At 36.1% G+C, this 16,543-nt stretch overlaps 1 protein-coding gene across 5 annotated transcripts in view; it reads left to right on the plus strand.

Annotated features, from left to right (window-relative positions):
* The window catches only part of REXO5 (RNA exonuclease 5), a 29,628-nt gene that overhangs the window by 6,298 nt on the left and 6,787 nt on the right, over positions 1-16,543 (plus strand). For all 5 annotated transcript variants that reach the window (XM_064478489.1, XM_064478488.1, XM_064478491.1 and 2 more), the window contains exons 5-15: positions 636-732; positions 3,736-3,879; positions 6,232-6,320; positions 7,237-7,352; positions 8,437-8,575; positions 8,714-8,808; positions 9,495-9,597; positions 11,931-12,034; positions 12,775-12,895; positions 15,643-15,747; positions 16,245-16,382. In XM_064478489.1, the coding sequence (XP_064334559.1) occupies positions 636-732; positions 3,736-3,879; positions 6,232-6,320; positions 7,237-7,352; positions 8,437-8,575; positions 8,714-8,808; positions 9,495-9,597; positions 11,931-12,034; positions 12,775-12,895; positions 15,643-15,747; positions 16,245-16,382 (1,251 nt within the window). The remainder of the gene's footprint in view (positions 1-635; positions 733-3,735; positions 3,880-6,231; positions 6,321-7,236; positions 7,353-8,436; positions 8,576-8,713; positions 8,809-9,494; positions 9,598-11,930; positions 12,035-12,774; positions 12,896-15,642; positions 15,748-16,244; positions 16,383-16,543) is intronic.

The following is a 16,543-nucleotide window of genomic DNA, read 5'->3' on the forward strand; positions in this document are numbered from 1 at the left end:
ATTTACCACTGAGAGCATTTGAATTGGTGAGCTCTAACTTAATCTCCTTGGGTCTTCATTTTCTTTTTTGCTTTCTTTTATTGAACACTATCTATGTGCTAGGCCCTATTATATTAATCATGCTGCATATATCATCTCTAATTCTCAACAGTAGTCCTGTAAAAGAGAGAATTTTTAATTCCCGTTTTATACAGAAGGAAACTGAGTAACTTGCCCAAGTTACATCTAGTAAGTGGTAGAGCTGGAATTTAAGCCCAGGTGAGCCTGAGGCTTTAACTCTCAACCTCTTTGCTTTGCTGTCTTCTACCTGGCATGTTATCCACTGAAGTAATAGATATGAAAGTGCTTTGAAAAATATAAGGGGCTTTGCTTTTCTAAGTTACACATTTTTGTAATGTTTATTTCTTTTCTACAATGTGTAATCAGAGAAGCAAAGAAAATTTCTGGGGTAGGATAGATGTGGCTTCACTTACCTAGTCACTTTTATGCATTAAGGAAAGAGTCCTCATTTTATATTGCAAACAGTTAAGGTCCAAACCTTTCATAGCTTTGGGCTGACAATAAAAGTCTAGGTCTTTGATAGTATTTTAACTGCTTTCAAGCATTTTTGTAAAAACCTGTTAATGTATTTTCAGAAATTCCGCTTGCCTCCTCCATCGTCTGATTTTCTAGCTGATATCATTGGGCTGCGTAAGAAACAAACAACTGGGGATCTGTCCAGATCAATGGAAGGTATGGCTGTGACTCTGGTTTGATGTTTTCTTGTTCTAAAAGATACTATGTGTACACTTAAAAGTAGTTTAATTAATCAGGTTTATTCTTGCAAGCAACAAAACTCAATTTTAAGTAACTTTAGCAGAAAAGCAATTTTTAAAGAAAAAGGTAAGAACCAAGGGAGATTAGACAGCAGGAAACATAGCCAAGGTTCATGCCTCAAAAACCATTTGGTTAGGTTAGATAGCAAAGTCTGCCCCCCCTGGATATCACTGACATCGGACTCTTAGAAATTACTGTGAATAATTTTTAAACTATCATTGGGTCATTGTACCTGCAAGTGTACAGATGGGAAGGAAGATCCTGCCTTTGACTAATGTAGGGGGCATTCACTAATACTACTTACAATGGGGAGTAGGCAGGAGGTTTGGATGCTGGCCAGCTAAAATATAAATATCCATGATAGCAGTGTTTTTCAAACTGGGGGTTGTGTCCCCTTAGCTAGGTTTAGCTAACCTGTTTTGAGGAGGCAAAGAGGTGAGTGATGGAATAGAACAGAACTTAATCAGAGTTCATTGCACATAGTAAGGTATTATTGTTCAATAATGCTTTTGTGTGTGTTCAGAAGTAATTAAGTTATTGAATAGTTGCACTAAGGAGATACGGAAAAGTGGTGAGGAGTAACCAGTGATTCCTTTCCACCTCCTTCAGGACTGTTTCCTATTAACTTCTATCTCAAAGGCATCGAACTTCCTACCTTTCCATTGTTCCCTTCTCCTTCTAATAGATGTCCATGTCTGACCTGCAGCTTTAATTTGACCTCCACTTTATTTTGAACATGTTTGAGTGAATCACAGAGTACCCGTGATATTCAAATCTCATGTAAAGATACCAAGTTGTAAAAGAAATACTGTAATCAGGAAAAAAAAACTGATATGGCTGAAGAATATAGATTGTTGGGGGTTATTGATGGGGTGGAGATGACATAGGAGGTAGTGATAAGAGAGGAAGCTGAGAGGTAGGTTAAAGCTTTGTCCTGTGGGCTGTAAATGCTATGCTAAGCACTTTGGATTTTATTCTGTAAGCACTGAGGAGCTAAAGGGTTATAGCTACTTCTCTGTCCTCAAGGATTTTGCTTCAGAGTCCTCAATACATAGTCCATAGCACTTTGATATTCTTTCAGTTCAGTCTTTCCTTTGAAATACGCATCTATTCTCAAGTTTACCTATTATTCTTCTGTGGATAAGTCCTTTATCTTTATAGTTTGATGTTCCAGATTCCAGGCTTCGATTTTCAGCTGCCTATTGGATGTTACTTGGATACTCCACTGTACCCTCAATCATAACATATCTAAAAGCATTTTTCTCTCACCCCTGAATAGCAGGCGCCCATCTTCAGATCTCCTTTTTTATTGGTGCCATTTTCCTCTAAGACTTAAGTCTTGAATTTAGAATTACTTTTCTTTTGGCTTCCCATATACTGTCTTCACAGGTCATTCCCTTTGCTCTCATGGATCTCTATTCAAATGTTACTTTATTAGAGCATAAAATACATGACATTAACATTTTTCCTGCCCCAGCACTCTCTTTCCTCCTTTTTGTCCTTTACTGTTCTCCATAGTACTTATCCTCACCTGATGTATTATGTATTTGTTTATTGTCCATTTGTTTATTATCCCTCTTCCTGGATAGAATTTAAGAGAATTTTGTTGATTTTGTTCATTGGGGAAATCTGTTGGCTAGGACAATAATGCCAGGCATACAATAAGTACTCAGTAAATATTTTGTTGACTGACCTGAATTACTCTGTCACTATGTTCTACCAATTTTTCTTGTGTGGTGTTTCTTTCATGTGTTCTTTTCCTTCATCCCTTCCACCATCTTAATCCAGATTGTTTGTTTTGTATTTTTTGCCAAAAATACTGCAAAGCCATTTTTCATTTTTGTCTTTCTACTTCATTTTCCGCAGATCTTTGAGGTTGATCTTTATTAAAATATTGTTTGATTATGCCACTTCCCTTCTTAGGAACTTTCTGTTGCCCTACATTATGTATGGAATGAGGGACTAAAGTCCAAACTCTTGAGCCCAGCATTTGCAGTGGTCTACAATATTCCATTATTCTATCTCAGCCTTATTTCCTATACTGCTCTTCTATACAGACCTTTTTTTCTCCCCAGACTGGTCTAGTCACTACCATACCATGTTTGCTTTGTTCATTTCTGTCCTACTGGAATTCCCTCTTTCCTACTTCTGATACTTCAGTTCTTTTGGTTGCAAGGACCTAATACTCATTTAGGCCACCTTAAGTGAGAGGTTATTATTTGAAGGATGCATGTGGACAGAAGCCATCAAGGATCGAAGTGCCTCTGGTGAAGCGCTGTTCTCTGTCCCTTTCATGGCATCTTAGCTTCTTTGTTTTCTGCTCTAACTGGTGAGTTCTCTATTTCCTAGTTCAATTCTGGAACCAAGCAACCTAATCATCTTAGCTAATTACCTATGTCCCTCTTGAATGTGTCTTGATGAGGAATATCAAGTCACTAGTCAGTTTATAGATAGATCCCTCGTTAGCCGGGTGTCCATTCTCAATCTGGTCAGTGACCACCCTGTTTAAAGAACCAACAGGTGCTTGAGCAGGTGGTTAGGGGTGGAGTAGGTTTAGTTATAATGGGCTGTTAGGAGTGGCAGACACTAACGGACTGTTCTAATATAACAACTCTCTGAATTCTGCCTTTTCTTTAAGACTCAGCTAATCTTTTCCTCTCATGAACCATCTCTGACCATCTGAGCCAGTGTATTCTTCCTTTCCCTTTTATACCTTCTATTATTATAACCCACTTTAGACTTATTTTCTCTTTATGTTCCTGTAAGTGTATTAGAGTACAAGCTCCTTAAAAGTTGGGGCACTGGGTCTTATAAGTCTTTTGATCTTCACTGTGCTTACCCTATACAGCATTAAAAGACATGTCCTTGGAGATGTCTTAAACACACATTCTAACATACATTTGGTTGTTCTTGTTTCAGAGTCTTTACCTTCTGCCAGCCCAAAAGTCAGCATCAACCTACAGAATGACCCCATCATTCAAAAGTACGGCTCTAAGAAAGTGGGCTTGACCAGATGCCTTCTTACAAAAGAGGAAATGAAAACATATCACTTTCCATTACAAGGTTGGTTTAAATTTAATCTGATGTTGGTAACAATGGAAGAGTATCAATTTAAAAAAAAATACTACTGTTGAAAGTTTATTTTTATGGGCTGCTTTCCAAGTGACTTATTCCATCTTCTGTTAATGAGGAAATGCTTTAAGCGCAATGTTTCCTTAAGTGTTGAATGTGTACATGATTGATTTTAGGTAGTATATGAACAAGACCTTAAATAGCATTGAAATATTTTGTGGGAAATTTATTCCTTTTTCATTTTTCCTTCAATCCTTCTTAGAACATTAAGAAGAATGTTTTTTAACACTTCTCTAGTACTTCTAATCTTTCAACCACCCCACCTCCCATTTTCTTTAATAAATATGACAGATCTAGGCTCAGAGCTTTGGTCAATTATGTAGCAAGAATTTAATAAAAATGCTTTTTCTCTTTTATTTATTACCTCTTAATCACAATAGTAATTAAGTTAAAATTGCTTAAAAGAAAATCCCTATTGAGATATAATTAACCTACTATATAGTTCACTCATTTAAAGTATACAATTCAGTATGTTTACAGAGTTTTACAACCATCACCACAACCAATTTAGGACACTTTCATCACCACAGAAGAAATCAATGCCCTTTAGTCTAGGAAATCAGCAGTTACTTTCTGTTAATAGATGTACCTATTGTGGATATAAATGAAATTATACAATATGTGGTCTTTTATAACTAAAGCTTTCAAGGTTCATGCATGTTGTAGCATGTATCATTACTTCATCTACTTTGATTCTAATGATAATCTGTGTATGGATATACAACATTAATCCATTCATCAGTTGATGACATTTGGGTTGTTTCTATTTTTTGCTATTAGTAATAATGCTGCTGTGAACATTCAGATACAAATTTTTGTGTGGACATGTATTTTTATTTTTCTTGGGTATATACCTAGGAGTAGATCATATGGTAGCTCTGTGTTTAACCTTTTAAGGGAAATACCAGACTGTTTTACAAAGCAAGTGTACCATTTTACATACCCTCCAGCAATGTAAAAGGGTTCCAGTTTCTGCACATCCTTACCAACACTTGCCATGTTCTGTCTTTTTGATTATACCCATCCTAGTGTGTGTGAAATAGTATCTCATTGTGATTTTGGTTTTGCATCTCTCTGATGGCTGATGATGCTGACCATCTTTTTATATGCTTACTGGTCATTCGTATATCTTTTCAGATCCTTTGTCCATTTTTTAATTGGGCTTTTTTAAATTGAGTTATTGGAGTTCTTTTTATATTCTGACATAAATTTCCTTTCAAAGTAGATTTATTTAAGTGAAAAAGCTATCTGTAAAATAGAATTAATAGTTCGTATGTCATAGGATTGCCATGAGGATTAACTGAGTTAATATACAAAAAGAGCTTGCCATGGGGCACATAGTGCTTTAAAAAGTTAAGTCTTTCTGTTACTATTGCTACTAGTAATATAGATAGGGAGGGCAGCAAGCATAATGTCTCCTAGATTTGAGGATACTGCTTTTCTGGTCTATACTGTATTTTGATTCTTTTCATTGTAACCAATTGGAAATTTCAGGGTACTGTGACATAGAGACTCGTCAAAGCTTTTCATACTCCCCTAATTTCTTGTCAAACAAGATCTAGGCATTACCTTTACTGTTTCAACCTCTAAAGGTAGAACTCTTCAATCATTCAGACACTTTTGGGCCTCTAAGCTGAATGTGACTGGTTATTGACTTAGGGTATACAATGGAGGGGCCCACTGTACCCTAAACCTAGATCTTAGCCTCTGTAGGGAATTTTCAGGTTATGATTCCAGAAAATGAGGCACATTATTAAACAGATATCTCAGAGAAATTTTAAGGGTGGTGCTGGGTGCAAGTGTGCGTGTGGTGAATGTTAGTTAAAAATTCTGCCTACAGTGAAATCCTTTTAGATCTCTTCTATGGTGGAATCTCATTCCTACTTTTAATTGTTTTGGGAAAAAAGATGCCACATGCAGTCATTTGCATACTTTATTTTTCCTCCCTTAATGCCTTTATGGAAAGGGTCCAGTGACTTTGGATTTAGTGATAATTTAGTTATTTATTTTCTAATGAGGGAAAAATTGTTACTTGTTAACTGCAAGGGAGTCTAGGCCCTAGTATCTCTAATAATAGCAACCTACATTATTCTCCCAGAATATAAAATTGAGTAGATGGAGAAAAAAACTGAGGACAAAAATTCTTTTATTTAATCTTTTTATTTCAAGTATCTAACATAGAGAAGGTGCCCTGCAAATGTGGTATTTTGGTTTTCCATGGATAAATCTAGAGGTGATGTTTACTGTTTCTAAAGGCAAATATTTCGTTCCTTTTCCTCATAGGTTTTCCTGATTGTGAAAACTTTGTACCTACGAAATGTAATGGTTCTGTAACAGACAACAGTCCTCTCTTTGGGCTTGACTGTGAAATGGTAAGTACTATTAATTTTTCAACTGGAGTGTCGCAAACTAGGGTCTAGTTTTCTTGAGTGCACTCAATTTCAGTATTTAAATAACTGAAAGTAGACCCTTTTACTCACATTTTAGAAAATTTGGATCTTTGCTTCAGGATGAAGATTAAATATCACATAAATTTTCTAACTAGTTGATATGTTTAATCTAATTTTTGAACATTACCAGAAGTTTATTCCTTCTCTTTTGAGCAAGTGTTTTGTTGTTGTTGCCTTGAAGACTGCATCAATTACTGTCAGTTTGGCTTAGTTTTACACATTAAAGACCACAAGTAGGATTTCCCTGCTTAATCTCCCCTTGTGTTTTACTTTGTCTAATTAGCAAGTCTCCTTTCAAAGGCAGTGTATCTCCTCTCACTTAGAACTCAGTTCTTAACAGAGTGACTAATGCTAAAGATTTGGAGTCTGTCGTGTGCCTTTCCTGTCATCCTGGACAAATTCCCTAATTATCCCTCTGTGAAGTGGAGATAATAATAGAGGTTACTTCATAGGGTCATTATGAGGTAGTATATATGAAATGCTTGGTATTGCATTAGATAATAATAGAGTGTGCTAATAAAAATTACTTTATAGTGGTACTTAATGTAATACTAGGATGTAGTACACAGTAAATGGTATGATTATAGTTGATGTAATTTTTTCTGCCTCTCTTCCTTGAGCATATCTTTCCCAGAGAAACTACTATGTTGGTTTCCTTAAGTGTAATGTTCAACGAGCTGCCTAGCTTTAATTTCATTCATACTGGATCCTCTAGTCAGCAAAAGGCTGTGCCATCATCACAGAGATCCCAAGTTGATGACAGTTGATATGTTTTGAATAATGAGAGGGAGCAAGGGCTTACATGGTTCAGCAGCCTGACTACATCCTGGTCTTTTAGTGCCTCACATCCAAGGGGAGAGAACTAACACGCATCTCACTGGTTGCTGAAGGAGGCTGCTGTGTTATGGATGAACTTGTTAAACCTGACAACAAGATTGTGGATTACCTCACCAGGTATTCTTCATCCTGCCTCCAGCTCTTCCTATAGCTGTCAGGCTAGAGTCGAATGAGACTTAAAAGGAATAGCCTGTAGCCCCTGTTTGGTTTGGTGTTATTTACTTACATAATTATGAAAGAAAAGGCTGGAGTGCCACAGCTATAAATTTTAATACTGAAATCGCATAATGTTGGTGTATAATGCTCTTATCCTTCTTGTTCTCTAATCTTCCTGTGACCTTAAGTCACCAGAATAATGTCTTCCTTGTCATAGAACCTGCTAGTTTTAATCATTATCTAGCAACTGCCAAACAGCTTTGCTCTTTGATAAGACCTCATCTGAAAAATCTGCAAGTCATCATTTGGAAGTCAAATAATCTTAGAGCTTAATCTGCCTTGACCTCAAAAATCAAAACTTATTCCATAACGGAACTTTGAGACTCAAAAATTGCGTCTGTCTTTCCAAAGATTAGCATGTATTTTCAGAATGTGCACACTATAGTGATTAGGCAAAGAAAAGCCAGTGAAACATCATTGTTTCTGTCCATTGTAATTGTACCTATCATTTCGTGCTTATTTAGGCACAGAGAGATCATGATAGTTAATAAAGATTGTCCTGTTAGCAGACATGACAGTTAGACAGTATTAGGAAACAGTCATGTGTGGCAAAGATGCATGTATCAGCATGTTTGTCAGTGTTAGAAAAATACGGGAATATGCAAGTCTGAAAGTAGGGGATTGGTTAAAATCTTACATCCATCTAATGGAGTATTCTAACCATTTAAAAGGATGTTCTGAAATAGATTTATTGATGTGAGAACTTGTTCATGATATATAAATGTTACAATCATGTTATAAAGTAGCATATGCATTATGATTGCATTTTTATAAAAAATGAAGTATATACCAATATATATGTATCAAAGATACGAAAGGATATTTACTAAAACGTAAAAAGTGATCTCTTGGTGGTGGGACTATGGGCAGTTTTTAATTTCTTTGATTTTCATCATTTTTACATTTTAATTTAAGAAAAATTTTTTTGAAATGACTTTCCATTATTAATATCCTGCTGTGCCCATTTCTCTTTTTATATCGAAAGTTTTTCAGGAATCACCAAGAAGATTCTTAACCCAGTGACAACCAAACTCAAAGATGTACAGAGACAATTAAAAGCACTGCTTCCTCCCAATGCTGTATTAGTGGGCCACTCCTTAGATTTAGATCTCAGAGCACTGAAAGTGAGTATCTGATTTAGCACTTAGCTTTTCTAGCATATGTGCCTCTTTCATTTATTTCAAATCTACTTTCTATCCCCCAACCCACTTGTTTTTTCCTTAATAAAGGACTCTACTCATTCTGTTCTCTTTCCTCCTCAGATGATACATCCATATGTTATTGATACATCATTGCTTTATGTCAGAGAGCAGGGCAGAAGATTTAAGCTCAGATTCTTAGCTAAAGCTATTTTGGGGTAGGTAGGTTTGCATATAATATTTTCCTGATAGATTGCACATAAGTTAGCATGTTGTATCTTATTTAATGCATAGTGCAAAGTTCAGAGTCTCTGCTCTCCCTCTTAGTTTGTAAACATTACTATGAATTCTGGGATCCTAACACTAGAGAAGTGTGACTCTGAAATGAAAAAATTGTGGGAGTAGAAAAAGGAATTTTATTCGCAGTTGAAGGTTGATGGGTAGAACTAGATGGGGGGGCAGAAAAGTTACCCAAAATTTCAAAACATAACATTCCTATATTGAATGTATCCTATTATGTACAAATGTATGTACAATGATGTTCACTATAGTATGGTTTAAAATAGTCCAAAAAGCTGCATATATTCTACTATTTAAATAAATTATAGTTATTTGTATTATTGATACTTTGTTATTGAATGTGATGGATCTTTATGTGCTAACTAAGGAAACTTCTTAAGATGCTACTGAGAATAAAATGGAGATGCAGAAAGCCATTCCTGATCATTGTACATCATCAGTACCTCTCAGGTCCTGGCACTAAGTAATAAAGAAATCATGATGTGACTCAAATCTGATTATTAGAGTGCTGTAATTTTACATGTAGCCAGAATATTTGGGGTGGTTGAAAGAATCTATCATTAAAAATGCTCCCAGGTACGTTAATTTTACCTTTACTTTCCAGGAAGGATATACAGTGTTCAGATAGACTTGGTCATGATGCCACAGAAGATGCTAGAACAACCCTTGAGTTGGCTCAATATTTCCTTCAGTATGGCCCAAAGAAGGTTAGTATGTTTTCTTTCCTTAAAATTATGGGACTAGAGCAGAGAGTCGCAGACTACCAATCTAATGCTATTACCTTTCTTTACAAAAATAGGAGGGTAATTCAAGCTGAACATGTATTTGAAATTAAGACCTACATCAGTAGCATAATATAGTGGTTAAATGTTTAGTCTCTGAAGTTGGACTTACCTCTTTTAAAATATGGACTGTCATAGGTCTGGCTATAGGATCTAGGGCAATTTCTCTGAACAACTAACTTCAGTTTCTAGATCTGTAAAATGGGAACACACTTTTCTGGGATATTGGTGAGGATAAAAGAGATACTATGCAGTATAAAGCTCTTAGCACAGTGCTTGAATATATTAAGCACCATAATGTGGTGTTCACCATTGTAGCTGATGCTAATAATTGTAATAATTATAAAAATCCATGTAGATTTTTTCTCTTTTAGGGTGAGAGTCGCATATCATTGTTTCAACAGCAGTTCCAACAGGCACAGATTAGAACAGCACATAATAAAGGAGGCATTGAAAAGGAAATAGTTTCTGACAGACCTGTTATAATGCATTCTAATCTGTTAGATTGTCCCATTGCATAATATTGTATATCATAACCCCATTATGAAATGAATTGTAGTCCATGTTGAATAATAAAAAGCCAGAATAGTATTTTGTGTCATGGTGGTAGAAAGACATTGTAAAATATTTTATTGGACATGTAAATAATAATGGCCACCATTTACTGAGATCTTACTAAGTGTAGTATTCTAAAATGCTTTGTATACATTATCTTATCCTTATAGCAACCCTATAAATTCACTATTATTATTCCAATTTTTATGTATGAGCATTCTGAGGTTTTGAAAGGTTAGATAACTTACTGAGGGTTCTACAGTTAGTGCTGGAACCAGGACGCAAACCAAGGTCTGTCAGATTCTAAAGGCTGTCTTTGCTCTACGTTAGGAACTAGCAGACTTTTTCTGTAAAGGCCAAATAGTAAATATTTTAGGCTTTACAGGCCTTGCTATCTATTGTAGCTACTCAGCTTACTATTAGTACTGCAGAAGCAGCCAAAACAGTATGTCAGTGAAAGGGCACAGCTGTGTGCCAGTGAAACTTTATTTACAAAGAACAGGCATTGGGCTGGACTTGATCTAATGACTGGACTATGCCAGCCCCTACTCTAAGCCACTACATTAGAGGTTCTAAAAAAAACTTGGTCTAGGACCCATTTATCCTCAAAGAGCTTTATGTTTATGTGGGTCATATCTATCAACATTTATCATATTAGAAGTTACGTTTGAGAAAATTTATATTTATTGTATTTATTAATTTGTTAAAATATTTTTTAAAACCATTACATGTTAATACAAAAATTATGGAGAAAAGCCGTTTTCAAAAAAATTTATGGTAAGAGCATCATATTTTTTACATATTTTGAAGATCTCCTTAATGTCTAGCTTACTAGGAGACAAGTGATTTTTCTCATATTCATTTTACATTCAATCTGTGGGTTATGTAGTTAAGAAGGGAGTACCTCATGAACTTGCCCTGAAAGGGTCTCCCGAACCCATAGGAGTTCTCGGACAACACTTTGAGAACCACTGCATGCTATTATGCTGCTATTATGCTGCCACTTGATTTCCAGGAAAAATTGTATCTCACTTGGGTAAAATCTAAGGAAATCTAAATTAAGCATGGACTTTTGTTAATAATAACATATCAATAGTGGTTCATTAATTGTGTCATATACCATTCTAATCTAAGATATTAATAATAGTTGAAAATGGGAGTAAGGTATATATGGGAACTCTACTATCTTCGTAATTTTTCTGCAAATATAAAATGATTCTAAGTAAAAAAATCTATATCTCTATACATCAAAACTCCCAAGTGTTCACTTTAAAGAATAAGTAGAATACTTTTCATGATTTTGTATTAAACCAATAAAAAGCCCTTTTTTTTACATTGCCATGAAAGCCATTCTTTTATCATTTCCCAAAGTTGCGTGTTTGCAGAGAATTAATTTTAACTGACCGTGGAATGAATGATGAGGCAAACTTGCCATTGCTTTTCACTTAGCCCTACTTGGCCCTGTCCCGTACTCATGTGACAACATCAGCAGCTGGTAACAGATTGCCCTTCTTGGCTAAGCAGCCAAAAACCATCTGGTAACTCTGAAGCCAACCTGGGACTGTGGCAACAGCAAAGCCACTGTCTACAGAAGCAGAGAACAGTGGTGTGGGTTTTTCTTGGATTGTTTTTTGTTTTGTTTTGTTAAGCCTCAAACACTTTGCAAGATATTAGATGATTTTTACCACTTTATTTTCTTTAAGATTGCAGAACTAAATCTAGAGGCATTAGCTAGTCACCAAGAACTGCATGCAGCAGGCCAAGAGCTGAGAAATACAGTGGAAGTAGTTCAGCAGCTAAACACAAGGTAATACTTTTCACTTCTAAACAGTTGCAGAGACAAATGGATTATCTGGTTTCTTATTTAACAATAAAACCTGGCAATTTTTTTTTCCTCTTTTGAGTCTGTTGAGGAATGTTTACCAGTAAATAGTATGAGTAACATTTTTCCACCCCAGAATCCATGGAGGGAAAAATACCACCTGTTGCCCTAAGTAGCTTCTATTTTTCCAATTTTCTGAATCTGTTGACTAGACTTACAATGACTCACTTTACAAAAAAAGTTAGACATTGAAATATATTGAACTAAGTGATATTAGGGGAAGTGATAGACTAATGGGTATTTTGATTAGAAAAGCCAGCTGTAGCCTTAATGTATTGCCCAGATTGGGAAAAAAAAACAAGCAAAAAACACACTCAGGAGTTTGTCTCCACACCATAGTAAATGTGTCGTATCTTTAGAATCTAGCCTAAACTTTGATAAAGAGCTTTGAGTATATTTTTTGTTTATCTTTTCTCTCCCTAGATGTAGAGCAACACTGTCCAATCTGATTTCTACGATAGTGGAAATGTTCTATATCTGTGCTGTCCAGTAAAGTCCACACATAGTATGGAACATGTGACTAGTGCAGTTAAGGAACTGAAATTTTATTTAATTGTAATTAATTTGAATAAGCACATGTTGGCTACCATGTTAGTGCAAGTATAGAGAAATAACTCTTAGGTTAGGGAAAACTGTTGTTCCTACCTTGATCTCTTTCTTTACAGTGTTTTAGAATGCTTGGACTCAGTGGGCCAGAAGCTCCTTTTCTTGACCCAGGAGGCAGATGCTAGTGAACTTTCTTCTTCCAAAAACTGTCAAACAGTTAAGTGCTTTTCAAATAAAGAGGTGAGTGACCCACTGTCTCTTTGAAGGTTGCATTCAGAATAGAGGATAATGTAACTGTTTGCAACTCATGTGAGTGTCAAGGTGTTTTTCATCAGCAATCCTAGCTGCCATTAGCCAGTCTGGCTTCTGTCTCACATTTTGTGTGGAGCACTTCTAGTCCCAGTTACTCCATAGGAGCAGAACTGTCAGCTGCCAGTGTCTGTTTCCAGATCCCAGCAGTCCTGTGGCTTTGGCTTTGCACACCACTCTGAATTTCTGTTCTTTTTCTGGTTGATGGATATGTTTTTCTCTGTTTTTAGCCTGACTGTATCTTTTTTCATTTTCTCTTTTTATATTTTACCTATCACTGCTGTATATGTAAAGCAGAAGGGATGCAGCAAAGCATGATTTATGTTACCTTGTTTAGAAGATCTGTATTTTTATTTAAAGCATTTTATTTGGAAATAATTTCCAAACTTGCATGAACATCTGTGTACCTTCTGTCTAGATCCATCTTCTGTTAACACTCTGCCCCATTTGCTTTAGCATATGTATGCTGGTATGCTTGTGCACTCATGCTCTTTCTTGGATTCTCTCTTCCTCTGTCTATATGACATTTTATTTTCTAAACCATTTGAGAGTGAGCTGCATGTATCATGGCACTTTACCCCTAGATTCTTCAATGTGTATTTCCTAAGAATAAAAATATTCTCTTATAGAATCACAGTAAGCTTTAGTGAATTTAATACTGATAAGTTACTTTTATCTAATTTTTGTCTATATTCTAGTTTTCTTATTTGTCCTCTAGCATTTATTTTCCCTTCACAACTGTATCCATACTAGGGTCACATACTCCGTTTAGTTGTCAAATCTTTTTAGTTTCTTTTAATCTGAAACCATTGATCCTCAAGATGGTGTCCCATAAACCTCTTAGACTCTACTTGCTTTTCTTCATTCTTTTTTCTTTTCTCTCACTTGATGATTTCAAAGATCTCTTTTCAAGTTTGTCTGGTCAAGTCCTATGTTGAACCCCTTGAGTGAGTTTTTCAATTCACTTACTGTATTTTTCAGCTCCAGAATTTGTTTTTTTAATAGTTGCTGTCTCTTTAATTGAAATTTTCATTTAGGTCATGCATCAATTTCCTAATTTCATTAGTTGTTTATCTTTGTTCTCTTTTTGCTCATTCTGTGTTTCTTTAGGTGTGGTTTCTGGAGCTTTATTCTCTTCCTCTGATTGAGTCATTTTCCCCTGTTTTCTTTATATGTCATATGATTTTTGTTTTTTGGTAGGGATCTAATCAAATGGGAAAAGAAAACAAAAAAACCAACTACCTCTCCCATTGTTAGGGTCTGGCATTGTGGAAGGGAAGACTTTCATGATCAGCCCCACCCAAGGTTCTAGGACCTCTCAAACCTATTTTGAGGATGTGTCTTCTCTAAACTTGTGTATGTCCTTTTAGTTGTCTCATATTCCCTGAGCAGTTTGTCCCTGTTTGTTCTCAGAGCTTGTACTCTGTTGCTTCTCCTAACACTTGCTTTGGAACTGCAGCTCTAATGTGTTGTGATTGCATCTGTTTTCAGTGGCTCCCAAACAAGGCTGCCAGTCCTATCAGTGCTCTGAGTCAGGAGAGACAGACACTAGTTCCTTCAGGCAGCCCACAGACTAGTCATGACATTGGATACATGGTCCACTCTTTTGTTTCTGTTTAGGGGAAGGATCCCCAGTGTGGGACGTCTCCTCCATGTTGAGCCCTGCTAGGTCAGATAAGGTAGAGACACAAAACTCTGCATATTTTCCTTTCTCTCTTGCTGGAATCCCTTCTTATTTTGTTGGTGGTGGTGGTGGTGGTGGTTCTGAGTGCTATAGTTTCTCAATTGGTCTCTAGAGTTCTTGCAAAGGTATTCTGGTCTTTATAGTGTCAATGCAGTATCTGGAAGAATGAGGACCTAGAGCTCCCTTGTACTCCATCTTGCTGAGGTCATGCTCTCTTTTTTTCTTTTTTTTAAAGTGTTGGGTTTTTTGTTTTGTTTTTTTTTTTTTGAGAAAGATGTTATGGTGCTGGGAAGAATAAGAAGCTTATAATGCTCTTGGGAGGGATTGGCATTTGTTTTATTTATCTTTCTGCAGGATTCTTAATTTCCCTATTTCTTTCTTTTACTTAACTACCGTGTCTCCAACAGGGTATTGCCTCTTTTCTGTACAACCGATTTTTCCCCAGAAGTGCTGCTTCTCTGAGGCTGCCAAGCCTCTTCCTTGTAGTCAAGTGCTGTGAGCTATCCAAGTTGTGACCTGTGTTCATTATTTTGGCATTTAGTGGTACTTTCTTTCTGGGAGTGACTTTGTTTATGCTTCATCCAAGTCTTCCATCCCCTTGATTTTTTTTTTTTCCCTCCCAGAGTTTCTTGTGCCTCCTCTCCTTCCTCTCTACTCACAGGCTTGTAGCAATATGGGATGGTGGAATTTCTATTGGAATTAACTTATTTCTTTACTTAGAGGTAATTTGAAGGTTGTAGTAGTTTCTGTTTCTCAGTAATGCTAAAGATCTGGGTGCATGTAATTTTATTCCCTTTACTGATTATATGGTTTTCCTACAAGGCTGTGTAGTGTCACCAGACCTTGTCTTCTAGACCTTGAAGTCAGTCTCATAATGCTTTTTAAAATGGGTAAAAAGACAACCAATGTGTTTTTTTTTAATTGTGGTTCAACTCCAAGAGCCACAGTAGACTACTGGATTCCTGCTTCATTCAGGCTGTACTGTTCTCTGTAGGTTTTTGAGCAGGCCAGAGTGGAAATCCCCCTGTTTCCCTTCAGCATCGTGCAATTCTCTTTTGAACCCTTTCCACCCAACCTCACTGAGGAGATGAACAAAAGGGTAAGTGAATGGGTTCTGCTAGATGATTTATTTAATGGCTTATTATAATCTCCCCTCATTAAGGAAAGTAATCTGTACTGTATTAAGTTTACTGTGTGTTTCTCTATATTTTTCCTATGTGTATATTTCCATTTTAGGAAACACATTATTAAAATGGGAATCAGACTATATGTACTGTTTTGCAGCTTTATTTTTTTTTAACCTTAACATTTTCTAATTTATCTTGTACAGTTTTTCACAGCACTGTATAATCTGATTTTCCTTGTTTTTAATGGCTGCATAGTTTTCCATTGTATGATTATACCTATTTTCCGCATTTGCACTTCGGAATTTTTGCTATTCCAAGTAATGATTCAGTGAAATCCCTGTGTACAAATCCTTGTACATTTGGTGAGTGTTTGTGTTGAGAAATTCCTTGAAAGGAGTTATCCCATGTTTTGACTCATGATTTCTTTAGATTAGCACCTCCTAACAATATTCTGTTGTTTTTCTTATAGATGAAGATCAAGTGGACAGAGATGTCAACTGTCTATGCTGGACCATTTAGCAAAAATTGTAACCTTACAGCTCTAAAGAGGCTGTTTAAGAGTTTTGGCCCAATCCGATCAATGACTCTTGTTCTTGAAACCCATCAGGTAATGAGGCAAGAAAACTCAGATTTTGACCTTCTAGTTTAATGCAGGAAATTCAGATGCCTTCTAGGGCCATTCAGATAACAGATATTAGTGACGTGAGCTTGATTGTCACCAACTGCAGTGAGACATGCTCTGTCTCATGGGAGCAGTGTTCACTTAAA

This window comes from Camelus dromedarius, chromosome 24 (assembly GCF_036321535.1).
Source record: "Camelus dromedarius isolate mCamDro1 chromosome 24, mCamDro1.pat, whole genome shotgun sequence".
Taxonomy (NCBI): Eukaryota; Metazoa; Chordata; class Mammalia; order Artiodactyla; family Camelidae; genus Camelus; species Camelus dromedarius.